The sequence below is a fragment of the Pavona decussata genome, unplaced genomic scaffold (genome assembly GCF_977016875.1).
Source record: "Pavona decussata unplaced genomic scaffold, jaPavDecu1.1 SCAFFOLD_41, whole genome shotgun sequence".
Taxonomy (NCBI): Eukaryota; Metazoa; Cnidaria; class Anthozoa; order Scleractinia; family Agariciidae; genus Pavona; species Pavona decussata.
This window is the reverse complement of record NW_028145463.1, coordinates 1338782-1355558: the sequence shown is the minus strand read 5'-3', so window position 1 is coordinate 1355558 and position 16777 is coordinate 1338782. Positions and strand designations below refer to the sequence as shown.

General features: G+C 38.7%; 3 protein-coding genes and 1 long non-coding RNA gene across 10 annotated transcripts in view; all 4 read left to right on the top strand.

Moving 5' to 3' along the window:
- Positions 1 to 16777, top strand: part of LOC146482946 (uncharacterized) — a 94193-nt gene that overhangs the window by 65875 nt on the left and 11541 nt on the right. The gene's annotated exons all lie outside the window — the stretch shown is intronic.
- Positions 5188 to 7397, top strand: LOC146482950 (putative neuropeptide Y receptor 11). Its single transcript, XM_085106583.1, has one exon. The coding sequence runs from the start codon at positions 5188 to 5190 to the stop codon at positions 6256 to 6258; it is 1071 nt and encodes a 356-aa protein (XP_084962709.1). The 3' UTR covers positions 6259 to 7397.
- On the top strand, positions 9790 to 13048 carry LOC146482949 (substance-K receptor-like). The gene has a single exon (XM_085106580.1). The coding sequence runs from the start codon at positions 11203 to 11205 to the stop codon at positions 12274 to 12276; it is 1074 nt and encodes a 357-aa protein (XP_084962706.1). The 5' UTR covers positions 9790 to 11202; the 3' UTR covers positions 12277 to 13048.
- On the top strand, positions 13069 to 16766 carry LOC146482948 (neuromedin-U receptor 2-like). Its single transcript, XM_085106581.1, has one exon. It carries the CDS (start codon positions 14027 to 14029, stop codon positions 15071 to 15073), a length of 1047 nt encoding a protein of 348 aa, XP_084962707.1. The 5' UTR covers positions 13069 to 14026; the 3' UTR covers positions 15074 to 16766.

Genomic DNA, 16777 nt, shown 5'->3' with positions numbered 1-16777 from the left:
TATAAGAGCACTTGCAAAATTGGAAAATTTTACTCGTGTTCATTTATTCCAAATTTCACTCGGAATCATGTGATTACCCGAACTGTAATCTCATTCCTCAATAGAAAATCGTTTTATTTATTATTTTTAACATCCATTCAGTCATTTAAGATTTTGAATTGGAAGTTCCTAATAGACCGTATTCGTATTCTCGGTATTGAACTGGAACTAGCTTGCACACGAGGCTTATGCGGGGAAATCTTTTCACATGCAAATAGTTTCTAATATATTCCCCCGCAAGAGCCTCCATTGCAAGCTCGATCCAGTTCAATACCGAGAATACGAATATGGTCTATTCTCTAAATGTATATATAGGCCGAATCCAAAAATTCGTTAATCAAGTAACTTAAAATGCTTACTTCCTCCATAAAGCGGCTGCGCTTGATTAAACACCATTCTGCGTCTCTAAATATACAATAAACACACTGGGAACTGTTATGATTGCAAGCACACAGTATTAATAGTCCATGAACGAGCCGGTCGAGCGCCGAGCACGAGGTCGCGACAGGTCACATGACTGCATGACGTAAACTATGAAACAATAACATAACATCTTCCCCTTCATAAAACGACGAAAAACTAATGAGAAGTGCTAACATCAACAAAAGAAGAATGTCTCTAAACAATGAAACTGTTCGTAAAGTTCCTAAGACATGTAATCTTGAAAACGGACTGACGGTATGACTGTACGGCCACACCTAGTTACGGTAGGACTGGACTGTATAGGGACAGCTTTTGTCTTCGGATTAACTGGAACAGGGGTTGCCTCTCCAGAATTTCCTGTGGGTGTGGCACACAGGATAGGGTGCTGTTCCGGGTCATTATCGCGTGGTTGCATTTTCAAATGTCAATGACAGTTCTGGAATCTGTAGTCTCCAGCTTGTCAACTTCAAAAAAGAATGAGTAATAATCAACGGTTATCAGGTACTGTCGCCCATCAAACTACAGCAGGTCTGTTCCAACTTTCTGCCAGGGCTTTGATGGCATCAGCGGTTCTCGAGCCTGCTCCATGGCTTGTAAGAATTACAGACATTACACTTAAGGATGAAATCTTTTAATTCAGCATTCATCCGAGGCCAGTAGAGCACTTCTTTTGCACGGCGGCTACATCCTTCAATACCCAGGTGAGACGAGTGAACCTTTTGCATCATCTCCTTGCTTAACCTGGCTGGTTCAATGATGCGGTCGCCCTTGAACAGCAAGCCATTTTGAACGGTAACTTCTCCCTTAAAAGAGGAATAAGGCCTAATTTCTTGGGGTACTTCAGCTTGAATACTTGTAGTTGTATCGCTGAAAGCGTAACAGCGTCCGCTGAAGACGCTTGGGAGCAGAAGATAGGTCTTTCTTGCAGATGGCTGCTAGAGACTGGTGATCTGTTTTGACATGGACAATGTCTCGCCCATAGAGGTAGGTATCAAACCTCTCGCATGCAAAAACTACTGAGAGAAGTTCTTTTTCAATTTGAGCATAGCGACTTTCTGCAGGAGTGAGTGCCCTCGAGGCAAAGGCAACTGGCTGACCACCTTGGGGTAGGGTGGCTCCAAGTCCAGAAAGCGAGGCGTCACTTTCAACTGTAACAGCTTGTGTGACATCATAAAACTTGAGCACTGGAGCGTCACAAACAAGACTCTTTATTTTCTGAAAAGCTTCATCGTGGACTGGAAGCCAGCACCACTCAGTATCTTTAACTTCAAGAGGACGTGACGGTTCTGATACGCTGGACAGGTGTGGAAGGAACTTTGCAAGATCGTTCACCATGCCAAGAAATCTCTTCAGTGATGTCACATCTGTTGGAGTAGGCATGTCCTTGATAGCAAGGACCTTGTTTGGATCTGTAACGATACCATCAGCAGTTAACAAATGACCTATGAAAGGTAGTTCGGACAGGCGGAGCTTGACTTTCTGAGGATTAAGAGTCAGACTCAACTTGCGGCACCCTTCAAGAAAAGTAGTTAAGTTCCGATCATGATCCACGACTGCATCTGCAATTTTTTCTCCAAAGCCACACACGAGAAAGTCATCAGCTATGACCTCCACTCCTCGAAGACCTTCATTTTCTTCATTCATTTTCCGCTGCCATAGTTCGGGCGCAGAAGAAATGCCGAATGGCATTCTCAACCACTGAAAACGCCCAAACGGAGTATTAAACGTAACGTAATAACAAGGGAACTCTTTTACAGCTTCACGTGCCAAAAACCACTTTTTGCATCCATGACACTGAAGACCTTTGTCTTGGTGAGTAGAGACGTGACATCATCCACAGTAGGTAGGGGGTAGTGTGAACGATTTATAGCAGTATTCAAATCTTTGGGGTCCAGGCATACACGGATTGACCCATCTCGTTTCGGCGCGGCCAAGACACTGGATACCCAATCAGTTCGGTTAGTAACAGGTGCAATAATTTGGTCGCTAACCAACTTTTCCAGCTCTGCCTTCATTGCATCTTTTTTAAGAGCAGGCACTTTACGTGGAGGGTGTACTACAGGATTTACATCACCATCCAACGAAATACTGTATTCTCCAGGTAAGCAACTGCTACCTTGAAATACATCAACAAAGGGGCTAAGCACAGGATCTGTAGTAAAACTCTCAGAAAGAGCTTCCTTTGGAGTAGCAGCAACATTGTTATATAGAGGTATGTACTCCAGGGACCATAATTTTAATGAGACTCATACCTTGACAAGACTTTAAGCCCAACAACGGTGTAACCCTTTGAACAACAATGACAAAGTTCAGTTCATGTTTGCTGCCATTATGCTCAACTTTGAGCCTTGCAGAACCCAATGCCTTTCGCTTTGAGTGATTGTGCATCACCAGTGTAATATCTTTAGGAACAATGTTAGCTCTATTGAAATTGTTGGTGGCTCTGATGTAATTTTCTAGTTGCAAAATATTAGCTGATGAGCCTGTATCAATCTGGAATGTTACTGAAGTAGTGTCATTTAGAGTAACTGGAACAAGAGCCTGATCTTTGCCACTAATGTTGTTTATGTAAAAAACTTCCTTAACATCATTAGCATTCACATTCACAGACTTACTGCGACATTTTACTGCGAAGTGTACGTCCTACTTTGCCACATTCCTTGCATGTTTATCCGAAGGCTGGACATAGCTTCCTGTCAAGTGCATGGTTAATAATAAATAACAATAATGTTTAATGCTTATTTTGCGCTTTTTACATCTAAATATCATCAAAAGCGCATTGCAGTAATAAAATCATACATAAAATCTAATAAATAATAAATAACGATATCCATCTTATAAATGCTTATCAAGAAAGGAAAAGCTACTAACCAATTGAAACTTCTTTAACACACTACTGAACACCTCTCCAAAATAATAAGTCTTTAACACTTTAACACCACAGAAAAGACATTCTTTAGGTTTGCTGTCAGACGAGTAGTTCCGAGTTGAACTTTTCGGGAACTTCACTTTCCCTGATTTCCTATGTGGTTTTGTTTTGTGCTTCACAGGGTTGACATCTTTCTGAACCGAAGCTTCGCCTGCAATCTCTGAGACTCGCGAATTAGTAACTTGACTAGCTTTGGTAATTTCAATGGCCTTATCGAGGTCGAGACGCTTTCCGAGGAGCTTTTCTCGAATCCTGCTATCCTTTACTCCAAGAATCAAACAATTCACGAAGCGTACCAAAACCGCAATTCTTAGACAACTTCATCAATATAATGCTGTTGTGTAACTGTCGAGTGACTCGCTCGGCAATTGTTCTCGTTTGAAGAAAACAAACCTTTCGTACGTTTCATTCCGAGCTGGAACACAGCGCTCTTCAAACTTTTTCAAAACTTTGTCGCTTTTAAGAGCATGAGACGCATCCTCCCACTGAAAGGTTTTGTACATGTCAACTCCGTCTTTGCCAACAACGGTTACCAACGGGAAGCAACACGAACTTCATTAGGCTTCCTATGAATGCCAGTTGCTAATTCATAGAATTTCCACTCTCGGCGAAATAATTTCCAGTTTTCTCCTTGGTGCAAACGGTCGGATAAATTCAGCGGCGAGGGAGCTTTGGCTGTCATGGTGGCCATGTTGTACGAGAACTGAACGCAGACTATAACCTCTCTGTCGGCTACCAACTGCGAACAAATCGTTGAGAACTATCAGAAAACGTAACAGCCACGGTCGATCGCGACTCCGCCAAAGTGGGTCAGAATCCCGCGAGTGACACTATGTTATGATTGCAAGCACACAGTAAAAGAACGGCTCAGGCTTAAACTGAAAAACCAAAAACAACTTTAATAGTCCATGAACGAGCCGGTCGAGCGCCAAGCACGAGGTCGCGACAGGTCACATGACTGCATGACGTAAACAATGAAACAATAACATTTTAACATGAACCAATTCAAGGCCTTGGTCCCATTTCTCATTTGAATTTTACATGCTTTTTTTATTTTTATAGAAATGCCAAATTTATTTGACGTTCTGGAAATTATGTGGCACTTAAATTGTAATCATTAAAGAAATTCTATTTTTCTTGCTCCTGCTGTTTCGATTTTGAAATTTGCACTCTGTATAAACAAATACTAAAATAATGTACTTTTGTCCATCTTCACGTTTTTAGTTGTGCTTTGTTTGTTTGTTGGTTTGTTTTGTTTGCTAAAGAAAAGAATTGTACTGATAAACACAGGAAAGGAAAAGGAAAAATAAACAAATAAATAAATAAATAAATAGGAAAAAAATCTCTTTATAATTTTGCAAGTAGTAGATACCTCTTGGTAACAGCTGTAAAGTATTGTTAGCTGTAGACAAAGTTCATTGTAAGTCAAGTATTCTAAGCAAAGTATTGTAAGCTGTGTTGTGTTAGTAGTGTGATTTACGTGTTTACAAATGTATTACTGCTTAATAAAAAAAATGGTTACGGACGTTATCTCTCATTGGACCGGAGGTCATAAATGTTTTATCTCATACAGAGGCCATTAATACTGAAATGCAAATTTCAAATGTACGTCAGTCATGTCAAAGCTCCCTCAATATCACGTAAAACAGCTGTAAGTAAATTTGATATTCACACATTTTCGAAAATCGTCTTTGATGTTCCAAGTGTGCCACTATTGATGGAGCCTCTTCTCAGTAGGATGTGAGCACTTCTGAGTTCTTTTCTTTCTTAATGTCGTAAAGGGATTACAAGGATAAATGGAAAAGATGCCTTCAATCAACATGTCCATAAATGTCAATGACAATTACACTTCATCCCTGCAAGACAACTTCATATGCGTTCCTTCTAATAATTCTCTCCCAATTCAAAGCGCGAAAATTCTCGCCTATCTCATCTTACTGTTGTCCAGCTTGGTTGGAAACACGCTCATCCTCATAATTGTCTACAGGCGCCCAGACTTAAAGAAGACGATAAACTACTTTATAGTCAACATGGCCGTTTCAGACTTCGTATTTCCATTAACCGTCATTCCATCGACAATTATGGAAGTATCTTCCAATTCTCTGCATTGGCCCATCAGCGGTACAACTGGATTAATAATTTGTAAGTTGAGATGGTACCTTCAAACTGTTTCAATTACCGTTTCTACAGAAAGCCTTGCCTGGATCGCTTTTGATCGGTTTGTGGCGGTTGTCTTCCCGATGAAACTACATCTTTTCTCGTCAAGATCACGCGCCTGTGCCATCGCTTCCACCTGGATTCTGGCATTTTTAGCAAATGCCTTTGGTTTATACGTTTTTGAGTTGGTGAAACTAAAGGAGGAGACCTTTTGCAGTAATTTCCACAATCTTTCTGAATCATACGTGACGTTTTCAAAAGTGTATACTATACTTTTTCAGATTGTGCCAATGTTAGGGATGACCATTTCGTATTCCGCCGTAGCAGTGGCTCTAAGACGACAAGACAATGTTCTTCGCTCCCAATCAGTGCAAGGGGCATATCAACAGAAAAGACGAGCGATCAAAATGGCCCTCTTCACTATGTCTGCATTTTACATTTGCATGCTCCCGATGATGATATTTTTTATCTTATGGCAGTATAAAATTCGATTGTCATGCTCGTTTACTAGAGTGTACCTATTTTTCGCAGCCCTTATGCTGTACTTGTCGTCCGTAATAAACCCGGTGATCTGTATGTCATTTGTTCAAAGTTACCGCCTTGGATTAAGAGATATTTTCTATTCTTGTTGGTACAAAAGGTGTACGGCAAGGAACAATGAAGTAGGTGACCATCAGGAAGTAAATCTTCAGCAGATCACAACAGCGTAACACGGGAGGCCAGCGAGAATTTAAACTGAGATCTGATTACAATACACTCTGTTTTTTTATAAGAACCTTTTTTATAAGAACGTCGAGGCTGAAATTAAGCAAAATTTTAAGAATGTATTAAGAACGTTCCTCAGGCTGAGAGTCGATTAGGAACGTTTTTATTTTTCTAATCTGTATATAAAATCAAGGTCACAAATGTAAATTAACCAAAATACTTAAGGGTATGTTTTGTATAACATGAACAATGGTGACACACATCTCGGTTTGTCACAATCAGCAGTTCTTGATACCATTTCTCAGCAGGCAATGTCCTTTGACAGATTTCCTCGTCAGGTCTGCATTGCGGATTTACTGAAATACACGTAGTATATACCATGTAATTTAAGAACATCTTAAGAATGTTTCAGCCTCTGATCGCAAAAAAATATAAGAACGTTCAGCCTCAGCTCCAAAATTAGACGTTCTTATAAAAAAAACAGAGTGTATTGGGACTGGAAGGTGGAGGTTGTTGACCGGTGAAATCTTTGATCTCAGTACAGCGACCCTCTCTCCTAAAAGAAAAGAAAAACAACTTTAACGAGGCAAAGTCCAATTTGCAACTCGCCTCCTATGGAAAATATTTTGCTTTTGGGGACCAGGAAGAGAAATGAACGATCATCTCAGCTCTGGCTATAAAAGCTGGTGGATTGAGAATACCACATGTAAAACACCTCATTAAACACAAATAATAACGTGTATGAAGAAACACTTCGATGGTTATAAAAGGACATGGAAAATGATCCTCAATTGGCAACTATGGTTCATAGATTGAGGCGGTTCGTTTGTGTTAAATGTTATGATGATTTGAAATTCCTGCCTAAAACTCTCTCAGTCCTTAATGTGTGGGCTATTAAGCTATTAAAAATACACATGTCTAGAGGCCACCTTCTGGATGAAACGAATTATTTGGAACAATAGGCCCATTTGCGTAGGACAAAAAGCAGGTTTAAGACGAAAACTTATCAACAAATGCATTATTAGAATGCGAGATATGCTAAGTGATGCTGGGTATATTACGTATTATGCTTGAAAAGAGTATTAGAACGGCGAAAGCGTTTAATAATTACGATACTTTGCAAGATATTAAATTCCCTACCTAGTCCAGGGTACTATACTGTAGGCTACCCCAACCGTTCTAAATATAAATAAGAAGCCATTCTCCCAACAGTAGATTTGCGTGACAAGAGTATTTATCTTCTCCTAAGATAGCTTCTGATGATAGCTTCATTGGATAGCAATGTATGCTTCAAAACAGAAATATATCCACAAATAAAAGTATTTATAAAATGGATATCTCTACGTACAAACTACAAGTCGTAGTTAGTGAACGTTATTTTAAAGTAATCGCTTCCAAGGCGTTGTATTACATTGGATGTAAGATGATAATTGATTTCAGAAAATAAAAAATCCATTTTTGAAATGGAAATTGCAAATGTGCGTCAAAGCTCGAGGTAACGTATAACAGCTGCATTCAATTTTCATCATCCTGTAGAATTTCAATATTTTTTTTCTACCATTAACTGGGTTTTCACGGAGACATTACCTACTTCGTCATACTTACAACTAACATCGGTTATTTTAGTATAAAATAGTCTGCTAATTTTCTGAACCAGCAGAAGTGAATCAATCCCAAGAGCTACCTCCACTACGAAGATCAGTGAAAAAATATAGCCATTTGAAACACTGATAAATTTGACTAACAAATAAAATGACAGAAAATAGGCAATTAATAAACAGATCGACACTGAAAGAAACTAACCAATCAGTTGCTCTTTTTCAGAATAAATAACATCTTGGCTCAAACTGACCAATTGGATTAGATTAACGAATAGACGAAGACTGCCTTATTTGCTCATAGATAGGTGCTATATGGAGTTCAAACAAATTGATCGCCAAGCTTTTGACAACAACTCCTTTTTTTCAACATTTGATGTACAATAGCCAGCTTTCACCTCAACTTGCGGCCAACTTGTTAGAAATTTTGAGCGTTTCACCATTACGGACGAGAGTCAAAGACCCGTTAGAATATAAATACAAACCATTTTCTTCGTTGTGTTAAAGGTTCCAGTTCTAAGGAAGTTTTATCTTGGATGTCATGCATCTGCTCAGTTTTGGTCGTTCGAGCACTTTCTGAAGCGCGTCGTGTCTTAACAATGATATTTCGTTTTATGTTCCATAAAGTTGTTAGAAATCTCGAGCGTTTCACCATTGCGGATGAGAGTCAAAGACCTGTTAGAAGTTAAGTTAATAAATACAGAACATCTTCTTCGTTGACCCAAAGGTGCCAGTGTTAAGGAAGTTTTATCTTGGATGTGCATCTAATTATTTCTTGGTCGTTTGAATTATTCTTCAACTGAGTCGTTCTTTAATAACATTTTGTTTTATATTCCATAAAGTGATTTACAAAGATAAATGGGAAAGACACCTTCTGTCAACTTGTCTTCCAATGTCAACGACAGTTCACCTCACCAGTTTCACCAGGACAACTTGGTATGTTACTATTTTAATGAAGCTTTGCCTGTCGTCAGAAGCACACTGGTGATCAGCACTGAGTCAAATTCGATATCGTTAGTATTGCTCATATTATTTTGCCTGTTGTTTTACAATATATAGAACTGAGCGCGGACGTGATGGCATACTCGGTTTACGTCAAGATGCACCGAGGAAACATGACCAACCGGGCATAACAACTGTCGAGGTCTCCTTTTGGTTCTAACAGGAGATGACATCAGTATTTTTATTGACTTAACAATGCCGGGTTTTAACCAAAAGGGAAGCTATTTTCAATTTTCTCTCATGACAGTGCATTTTTATTTTAACTTTAAATTTTCATTAGTAAGATTGGATTGCAAAACGACTTCACTATTTGCATGGTTGCTGGGCACCAGTGGATTCAAACTTAGAATACACCGTTGAACGCAATAAGAATAAACAGTTTTCTTTCCGTTAACCAAGCAAGCTTAGACCATCATTCATTCATAATTCTGTTCTGCTTAATATGCATAGTAGCCCTTACTAAATGTTGAGCGAAAAATTCAAGGAAATCAAAGCGGCTTGTGGTCTTGTTAAAATGGTCACCACTGCACTTAAAACTGTTCACGTTGTCGTTCGTAGCCAGTAGCACTGTTGTCATTAGTCCGTGAATTTTATTTTATTATTTTTTTTTGGGGGGGGGGGGGGGGGAGGAGGGGGGTGTGAGCGCGTTGCCGTTTTGTGCTTTGTTTCTTAAACTCTGCTGCTCTACAAGGAGTATCTCTCGTGACTGGCGACCCTCCGCAAACGAACGTTCGCTTTACAAGTGGCATCAGCAGCTCCGCGTATTAAGAGCTGACAGGGTGTATGGGCCAGGACTATTCTAACTGTTATTTTAACGTGCCCGTCAAGGTTCTTACTTTTTGGTGACTTAATAGCCGGCGAAACCAACCAAGACATATTTTCCCGCTGTTTTTTTTTTTTGTTGTTGTTGTTGTTGTTGTTGTTGTTTTTTTTTTTTGTTTGTTTTTGTTTTTGTTGAAAACTTTATACTGCTCTAACAACAGCAAAAGCTAACTGAAGCAAATTCAATATCTGGTGATTGCAAAACGCGAAGATATCCTTAGTCAATCAAGGTACTTTCGAATTGCATTATTCCGGAATCACGGGAAAACAAAGAGTGGTAAAGAATGACGAGCCAGTAGATTACGAAATACAACTTGAAACTAGAGCGTCGGCAAGATTCATCATATATTACCGATGTATCAATGGTTTTTAACATCATTTCGCCCATATGGCCATAACTAGCTTTATCCCATCTCTCGTTTCAATACTGTTTTGTTTTTTGTAAAAATGTCTCTACCTAAATTTCCTTCATGAAAATTAGGTTACGCTTAAATTGTAGTCAGCTAAGAAATTCTACTTTTTCTTCCTCCTCCTTCTTGGATTCTGACATCTGTACTCTGTATAAACTTCAAGTTGCAACTAATTAAACTTATATTTCGGTATTCGATTGCAGACGTTATCTCTCCTTAGACCTGAGGTCAAGATTGATTTTTTATCTCATAGAGGGTCCATTTCTAAAATGCAAATTTCAAATGTACATCAAACAAGTGAAAGCCTACTGTCAAGTATAACAGGTGTACGTATACTAATTGATTTTCACAAATTTTCAATCGTTTTCCTTCTTCCCTTAAACTGACTCAGTGTTCTCCGAGACTCTACCGACGTCGTGATCGATGATTTAGGTTACAAAACTGGACTCTAATTTCCCCTTAGTGCACCAGAAGACCTGAATCATTGCCAACAGTTACCTGCAAAACCACATTTGATTTAAAAGAACCGAAATATAACCGATTGGATTCACTGATAAATTTGACTAACAATGGGATCGCAGAAAGTAGGTAAATAATAAAGACACAGAAGCTGACAGAAACCAACCAATCACTCGGATATTTTATTAAAATTAATAACATCATGAATGAACTAACCAATAAGGTTAGATTAATAAACTGGCGAAGAACTATTAACATTCATACTCTTTGAACGAGCAATTTCACCCGTACCAAACTAACACCCCACATTTAAATAAGTATACAGTGGTTCACCAGTTCGAACTATTTTATCACCAATTGTTGATCAGTAATTAAGGTTTTAAAGAGTGGACGAATAGTCAGCTTTTGCCTCTGCTTGCGCTCAACTTCAACATTAGTAGTGGTAGGCGCTTCACCATCACGAACCAGAGTGAAAGACCCCCAGGAAGCTTAAGATAAACAGACATGATCTCTTGTTGTTCCAAATGTGCCAGTTTTAATGGAGTCTCATATTGGATGCAATGTTTCTGAGAACTGCTGATGTTTTTCTAAAGCATTTCGTTTCTTTCTTAATATCAATACTTCGTTTTTATGTGCCGTAAAGTTATTAGAAGGATAAATGGAAAAGACGTATTCCATCAACTTGTCTATAAATGCTACTAACAACACTTACCATTCATCTCTCCAACACAACTTCACATGTCACTATTCTAATGATACGCTCCCAATTCAAACAGTGAAAATTCTCGTCTTTCTCGTCATATTGTTGTCCAGCTTGGTTGGAAACACGCTCATCATCATAATTGTCTACAGGCGCCCAGAGTTGAAGAAGACGATAAACTACTTTATAGTCAACATGGCAGTTTCAGACTTCATATTTCCTTTTACCGCTATTCCGTTTAACATTTTAGAAATAGCTTCCAATTCTCTGCATTGGCCCATCGGCGGTGCCACGGGATTAATAATGTGCAAGATGAAATGGTATCTACGAGGTATTTCAACCACGGTTTCTATCGAAAGCCTTGTCTGTATCGCTGTTGATCGGTTTGTGGCGGTTGTCTTCCCGATGAAACTACATCTTTTTTCGTCAAGATCTCGCGCTTGTGTCATCGCTTCCAGCTGGGTTCTTGCATTGTTAGCAAATGCCTTTCACTTTTGCTCGTATGAGTTGGTCAAACAAAACGAGGAGACCATTTGCAGTAATTTCCAGAATCTTTCCTTTTCATATGTGGCGTTTTCAAAGGTGTACACTATACTTCTTCAGATTGTGCCAGTGATTGCGATGACCATTTTATATTCCGCTATAGCAGTGACTCTAAGACGACAAGACAACGTTCTTCGCTCCCAATCAGTGCAAGGGGCATATCAACAGAAAAGACGAGCGATTAAAATGGCCTGCTGCATCATGTCTGCATTTTACATCTGCATGCTTCCGATAGTGATATATTTCATCTTATGGGAGTATAAAATTCGATTGTCTTGTTCGTTTACTAGAGTTTACCTGTTTTACGCAAGCCTTATGCTGTACTTGTCGTCTGCAATAAATCCAGTGATTTGTATGTCATTTGTTCAAAGTTACCGCAGCGGCTTGAGAGATATTTTCTATTCTTGTTGGTGCAAATGGTGTACGGCAAGGAACAATGTAGTAACGGACCGACAGGATATTAATCTTCAGCGGATCGGAACAGAGTAATATGGGAGGCGAGCGAGAATTTAACTAACCCAGGTTTGACCCAGTAGTCGCCTACGTTTATAGCCATCAGTGCCCAACAGACAGAGCTCATCCAACACAGTGCACTACTATCAAAAATATCAGAGAAATGAGTGAATGAGCATAAACAAAGCTTACATGTATATAGCTCTAAGCGCTAAGTCCTAAGCACTTTACAATTTTTTTAAAAGCCAAGTTACAAAGACCATACCTAAATATTTACAATCCTGTATAATGTCAAAATTTACAGTTACTATAGCGGATAGTGATAAAATAATAACATTATAAAATTTACAAAATATCAATAAAAAGAAGCTGTTAATAAATGGGTCTCGAGGTTCATTTGCAGTCTTTTTCAGTCAGTGAGGAAGTGATGCTCCTTGAAAGATAATTCCATAACGAGGCAGCGGCAATACTAAACGCTCTGTCTCCATCCCTTTATAACGGCGAAGCCGTATAAAATAACTATATAAATCAGTTCAAATTAACAATAGTTTGCAAGGTTTTTAACTTTACTCACGCTTTGTTTTGGCTACTGTACTAGTACTGTTGGCTACTCCAGCCGTTCTAAACGTAAACACAACGAAATTTTCCCAACAACAGATTTGCCATGACAAGATATTTATCCCTTTTTTAAGAGGTATAGCTTTTAATACGAAAACCAGAGAATTCCAATATAAACTTCTAAATAGAATTATAACTACAAATAAAATGATTCATAAAATGGATATCTGTACCTACTAGCTTGAAGTCGCAAATAGTAAACCTTACATTAAGGTATTCGCTTACAACATGTTATCTTTCATTGGACGTGACAGAGATGATAATTGATTTCAGGTAATAAGAAGTCCATTTTTGACATGGAAATTGTAAGTTTAAATTGCAAAGAAGTCAAAGCTGCCTCGAGGTCACGTGTAATAACTGTACATATATTTCATCATCCGATAGAATTTAAAGCTTTTATCTTTCTTCCATTAACTGACTGTTCACAGAGACTACCGAATTCTTCATACTTACAACTTAAATCGGTTACTTCAATATAACTTGAAAAAGTCTGCTTATTTGCTGAACCAGCAGAACTGAATAACTCCCGATAGCTACTTACAAAACGAAATTAAACGAAAAAGTGTATCCATTGGACACACTGATAAATTTGACTAACAATAAAACGAGAGAAAGTAGGTAAACAACAAATAGATCGACACTGACAGAAACTAACCAATCAGTCGCTTAGTTTCCACAGTTAATAACATGTTGACTTAAACTGACCAATTAGAATCGATAAATGAATTGGCGAAGACTGGTATATTTGTTAGTACTTCTTCTAAGAAGTCAATTCACTGGGCGTGGACGAACATCCCACATAAATTCAAGCTGTATGGAGTTCAAACTAAGTTATCACCAAGCGTTTAACAGCAATTCATTTGTTCAACATTCGATGGCAATAGTCAGCTTTCACCTCAACTTGCAGCAAACTTATTAGAAATCTCGAGCGTTTCCCCATTACGGACAAGATCAGTCAAAGACCTGTTAGAAGATAAATACAGAATATCTTCGTTACGTTGATCCAAAGGCTCCAGTTTTAAGGAAGTTTTGTCTTGGATGTGCATCTAATTATTTCTTGGTCGTTTGAATTATTTCTCAGAGGAGTCGTACTTTAATAATAATATTTCCGTTTTATATTCCATAAAGTGATTTAGAAAGATAAATCGGAAAGATACCTTCTGTCAACATGTCTTCTAATGTCAACAACACCTCATCTCTGCAAAACAACTTCGCATGTTACTCTTCTAATGATTCTAGATCTTTCCCAATCCAAATTGTCAAAATTCTCGCCTTCTCCATCACGTTGTTGTCCAGCTTGGTTGGAAACACGCTCATCATCATAATTGTCTACAGGCGCCCAGAGTTGAAGAAGACGATAAACTACTTTATGGTCAATATGGCCGTTTCAGACTTCGTATTTCCATTAACCGCCATTCCATTTGACATTATAGAAATAGCTTCCAATTCTCTGCATTGGCCCATTGGCGGGACCAGAGGATTAATAATGTGCGAGTTGAAATGGTATGTCCAAGCTGTTTCAATTACCGTTTCGATCGAAAGCCTCGTCTGCATCGCTGTTGATCGGTTTGTGGCGGTTGTCTTCCCGATGAAACTACATCTTTTCTCGTCAAGATCTCGCGCCTGTGCCATTGCTTCCAGTTGGATTCTGGCGTTTTTAATAAATAGTTTTCACTTTTATGGGTTTGAGTTGGTCAAACAAAACGAAGAGACCATTTGCAGTAATTTTCACAATGTTTCCTTTTCATACGTGACGTTTGCAAAAGTGTATACTATACTTCTTCAGATTGTGCCAATGATTGCGATGACCATTTTGTATTCCGCTGTAGCAGTGACTCTAAGACGACAAGACAACGTTCTTCGCTCCCAGTCGGTGCCACGGGGAGATCAGCAGAAAAGGCGAGCGATTAAAATGGCCTTCAGCGTTATGTTTGCATTTTACATCTGCGTGCTTCCGATGATGATATTTTTTATCTTTTGGGAGTATAATATCCAATTGTCTTGTTCGTTTACCAGAGTGCACCTTTTTTTCGCCGTCCTGATGCTGTATTTGTCGTCAGCAATAAACCCAGTGATCTGCATGTCATTTGTTCAAAGTTATCGTCAGGGTTTGAGAGATATTTGTTACTCGTGTTGGTGCAAATGGTGTACGGAGAGGAACTTTGAAGAAGGCGACCAAGGGGAAATAAATCTTCAGCGCTTCGAAAGAGAGTGATAAGGAAGACCGCCGACCGGTTAGCTCAGTTGGAAGAGTGCCGGACTACCGTGCGGGAGGTCGTGAGTTCAAACCCAGGCCGGACCACCACTCAGGGTCTTTAAATAACTGACGAGAGAGTGCTGCCTTTGCTGTTACATCTGCAAATGGTTAGACTTTCTAGTCTTCTCGGATAAGGACGAAAAACCGTAGGCCCCGTCTCGCAAACCTTGTTTGTAAATTCTGTGGGACGTTAAGGAACCCACTCACTGTTCGCAAAGAGTAGGGGACGTAGTTCCCGGTGTTGTGGTCTGGTCTTTGAGCGTATATTATCATGGTTGGGTTGGAAAATGCTCGGAAATATTAGCTGCATTAAGCTACTCTACAATCCGAGGGTAAATAAAGATTGATGATGATGATGATGATGATGATGATGATGATGATGATGATGATGAAGACCAGGGAGAACTTAAACCCAGATTTTCTTGCAATGTTGGAAAAGAAAGGTGGAGGTTGTGGGCCGGTGAGATCGTTGATCTCCGTGTCGCGACCCTCTCTTCTTAAAGGTCTGAGGATCGGAAACGATCATCGCCAGTGAGTGACTATAAAAATGGTTGGATTAAGGATGCCACTCGTAGAAAGCCTCATTAACACTCAAAGAATAATGTGTACGAATAAATACTAGGAAGGTTACAACAACACATGGAAAGCATTCCATGACAAATATCTTTTAGATCGTGGCGTTTCGTTGCCATTAAAACGCAATTATTATGTGGAATAACTGCCTAAAACACTCCTTAAGTTTTTATGATAAATATCTTAACGTGTTGGACCTTTTTGAAAATACACTTATCTAGAGTCCACCTTCTGCATGAAACAAAGTTATTCGAATTGATAAATTCATTTGCTATGTGGAAAACGGCTTTTCTGAAGAAAACGTCTTAACGAAGGTATTGTTTCATTGCGGGAAATACTAAAGTGATGATGGAAATCTTGTGTCATTGGATATGCTTGAAGACAACAGGGTAACGTTTGTGAAAAACTTTGATAAGTATAGTTGAATAATAAGTGGAGTTGAAAGTGTAGTTTGACAAGTGTAGATAAATATGAAGAAATAAAGTTTCCCAAGAACAGATTTGCCATGACATGATATTTATCATCGCCGCAGAAGAGAAGTCTGCTAGAACGGTAACTCTTGCCATCAAAACCAGAGAATTTCGATCTCAACTTCTAAACACAATTAAATCTGCAAATAGAATTCTTTATAAAATGGGTTATGTGAATAAACTTTAAGTTGCAATTAATTAAAGTTATATTACAGTATTCGCTTCCAAGACGTTATCTCTCTATCTTTTTTTTCTTTTCTTTTTTTACCTGGGGTGATTGATAACTGATTTTATTTTTAAAGTGTCCACTTTTCAAATGTAAATTACAAATGTGCATCAAACAAGTGAATGCTGCCTCGAGGTCACGAATTACAGCTATACAAATATTGGATTATCAGATAAATTTGAATTTTTTCCTTTCTTTTACTGAATTGACTGTTCTTGTAAACTCTACCGATGTCGCTCTACTAACGAGTAATAAAAAATATTTCAGCTATAAAAGTGGTCTCATACAACGAGTTGGTCACACCATTGATAATTAAGGGACTGAAAACAATGGTGCTGTAATTAATGTTGGAAGGGCCGCGACCCTGCACAGTCCTTTGTTTTAACGTTCACA

Excerpts from the sequence above, each read along its gene's own strand:
- LOC146482950 (XM_085106583.1), top strand. The coding sequence starts at position 5,188 with ATGGAAAAGATGCCTTCAATCAACATGTCCATAAATGTCAATGACAAT.
- LOC146482948 (XM_085106581.1), top strand. The coding sequence starts at position 14,027 with ATGTCTTCTAATGTCAACAACACCTCATCTCTGCAAAACAACTTCGCA.
- LOC146482949 (XM_085106580.1), top strand. The coding sequence starts at position 11,203 with ATGGAAAAGACGTATTCCATCAACTTGTCTATAAATGCTACTAACAAC.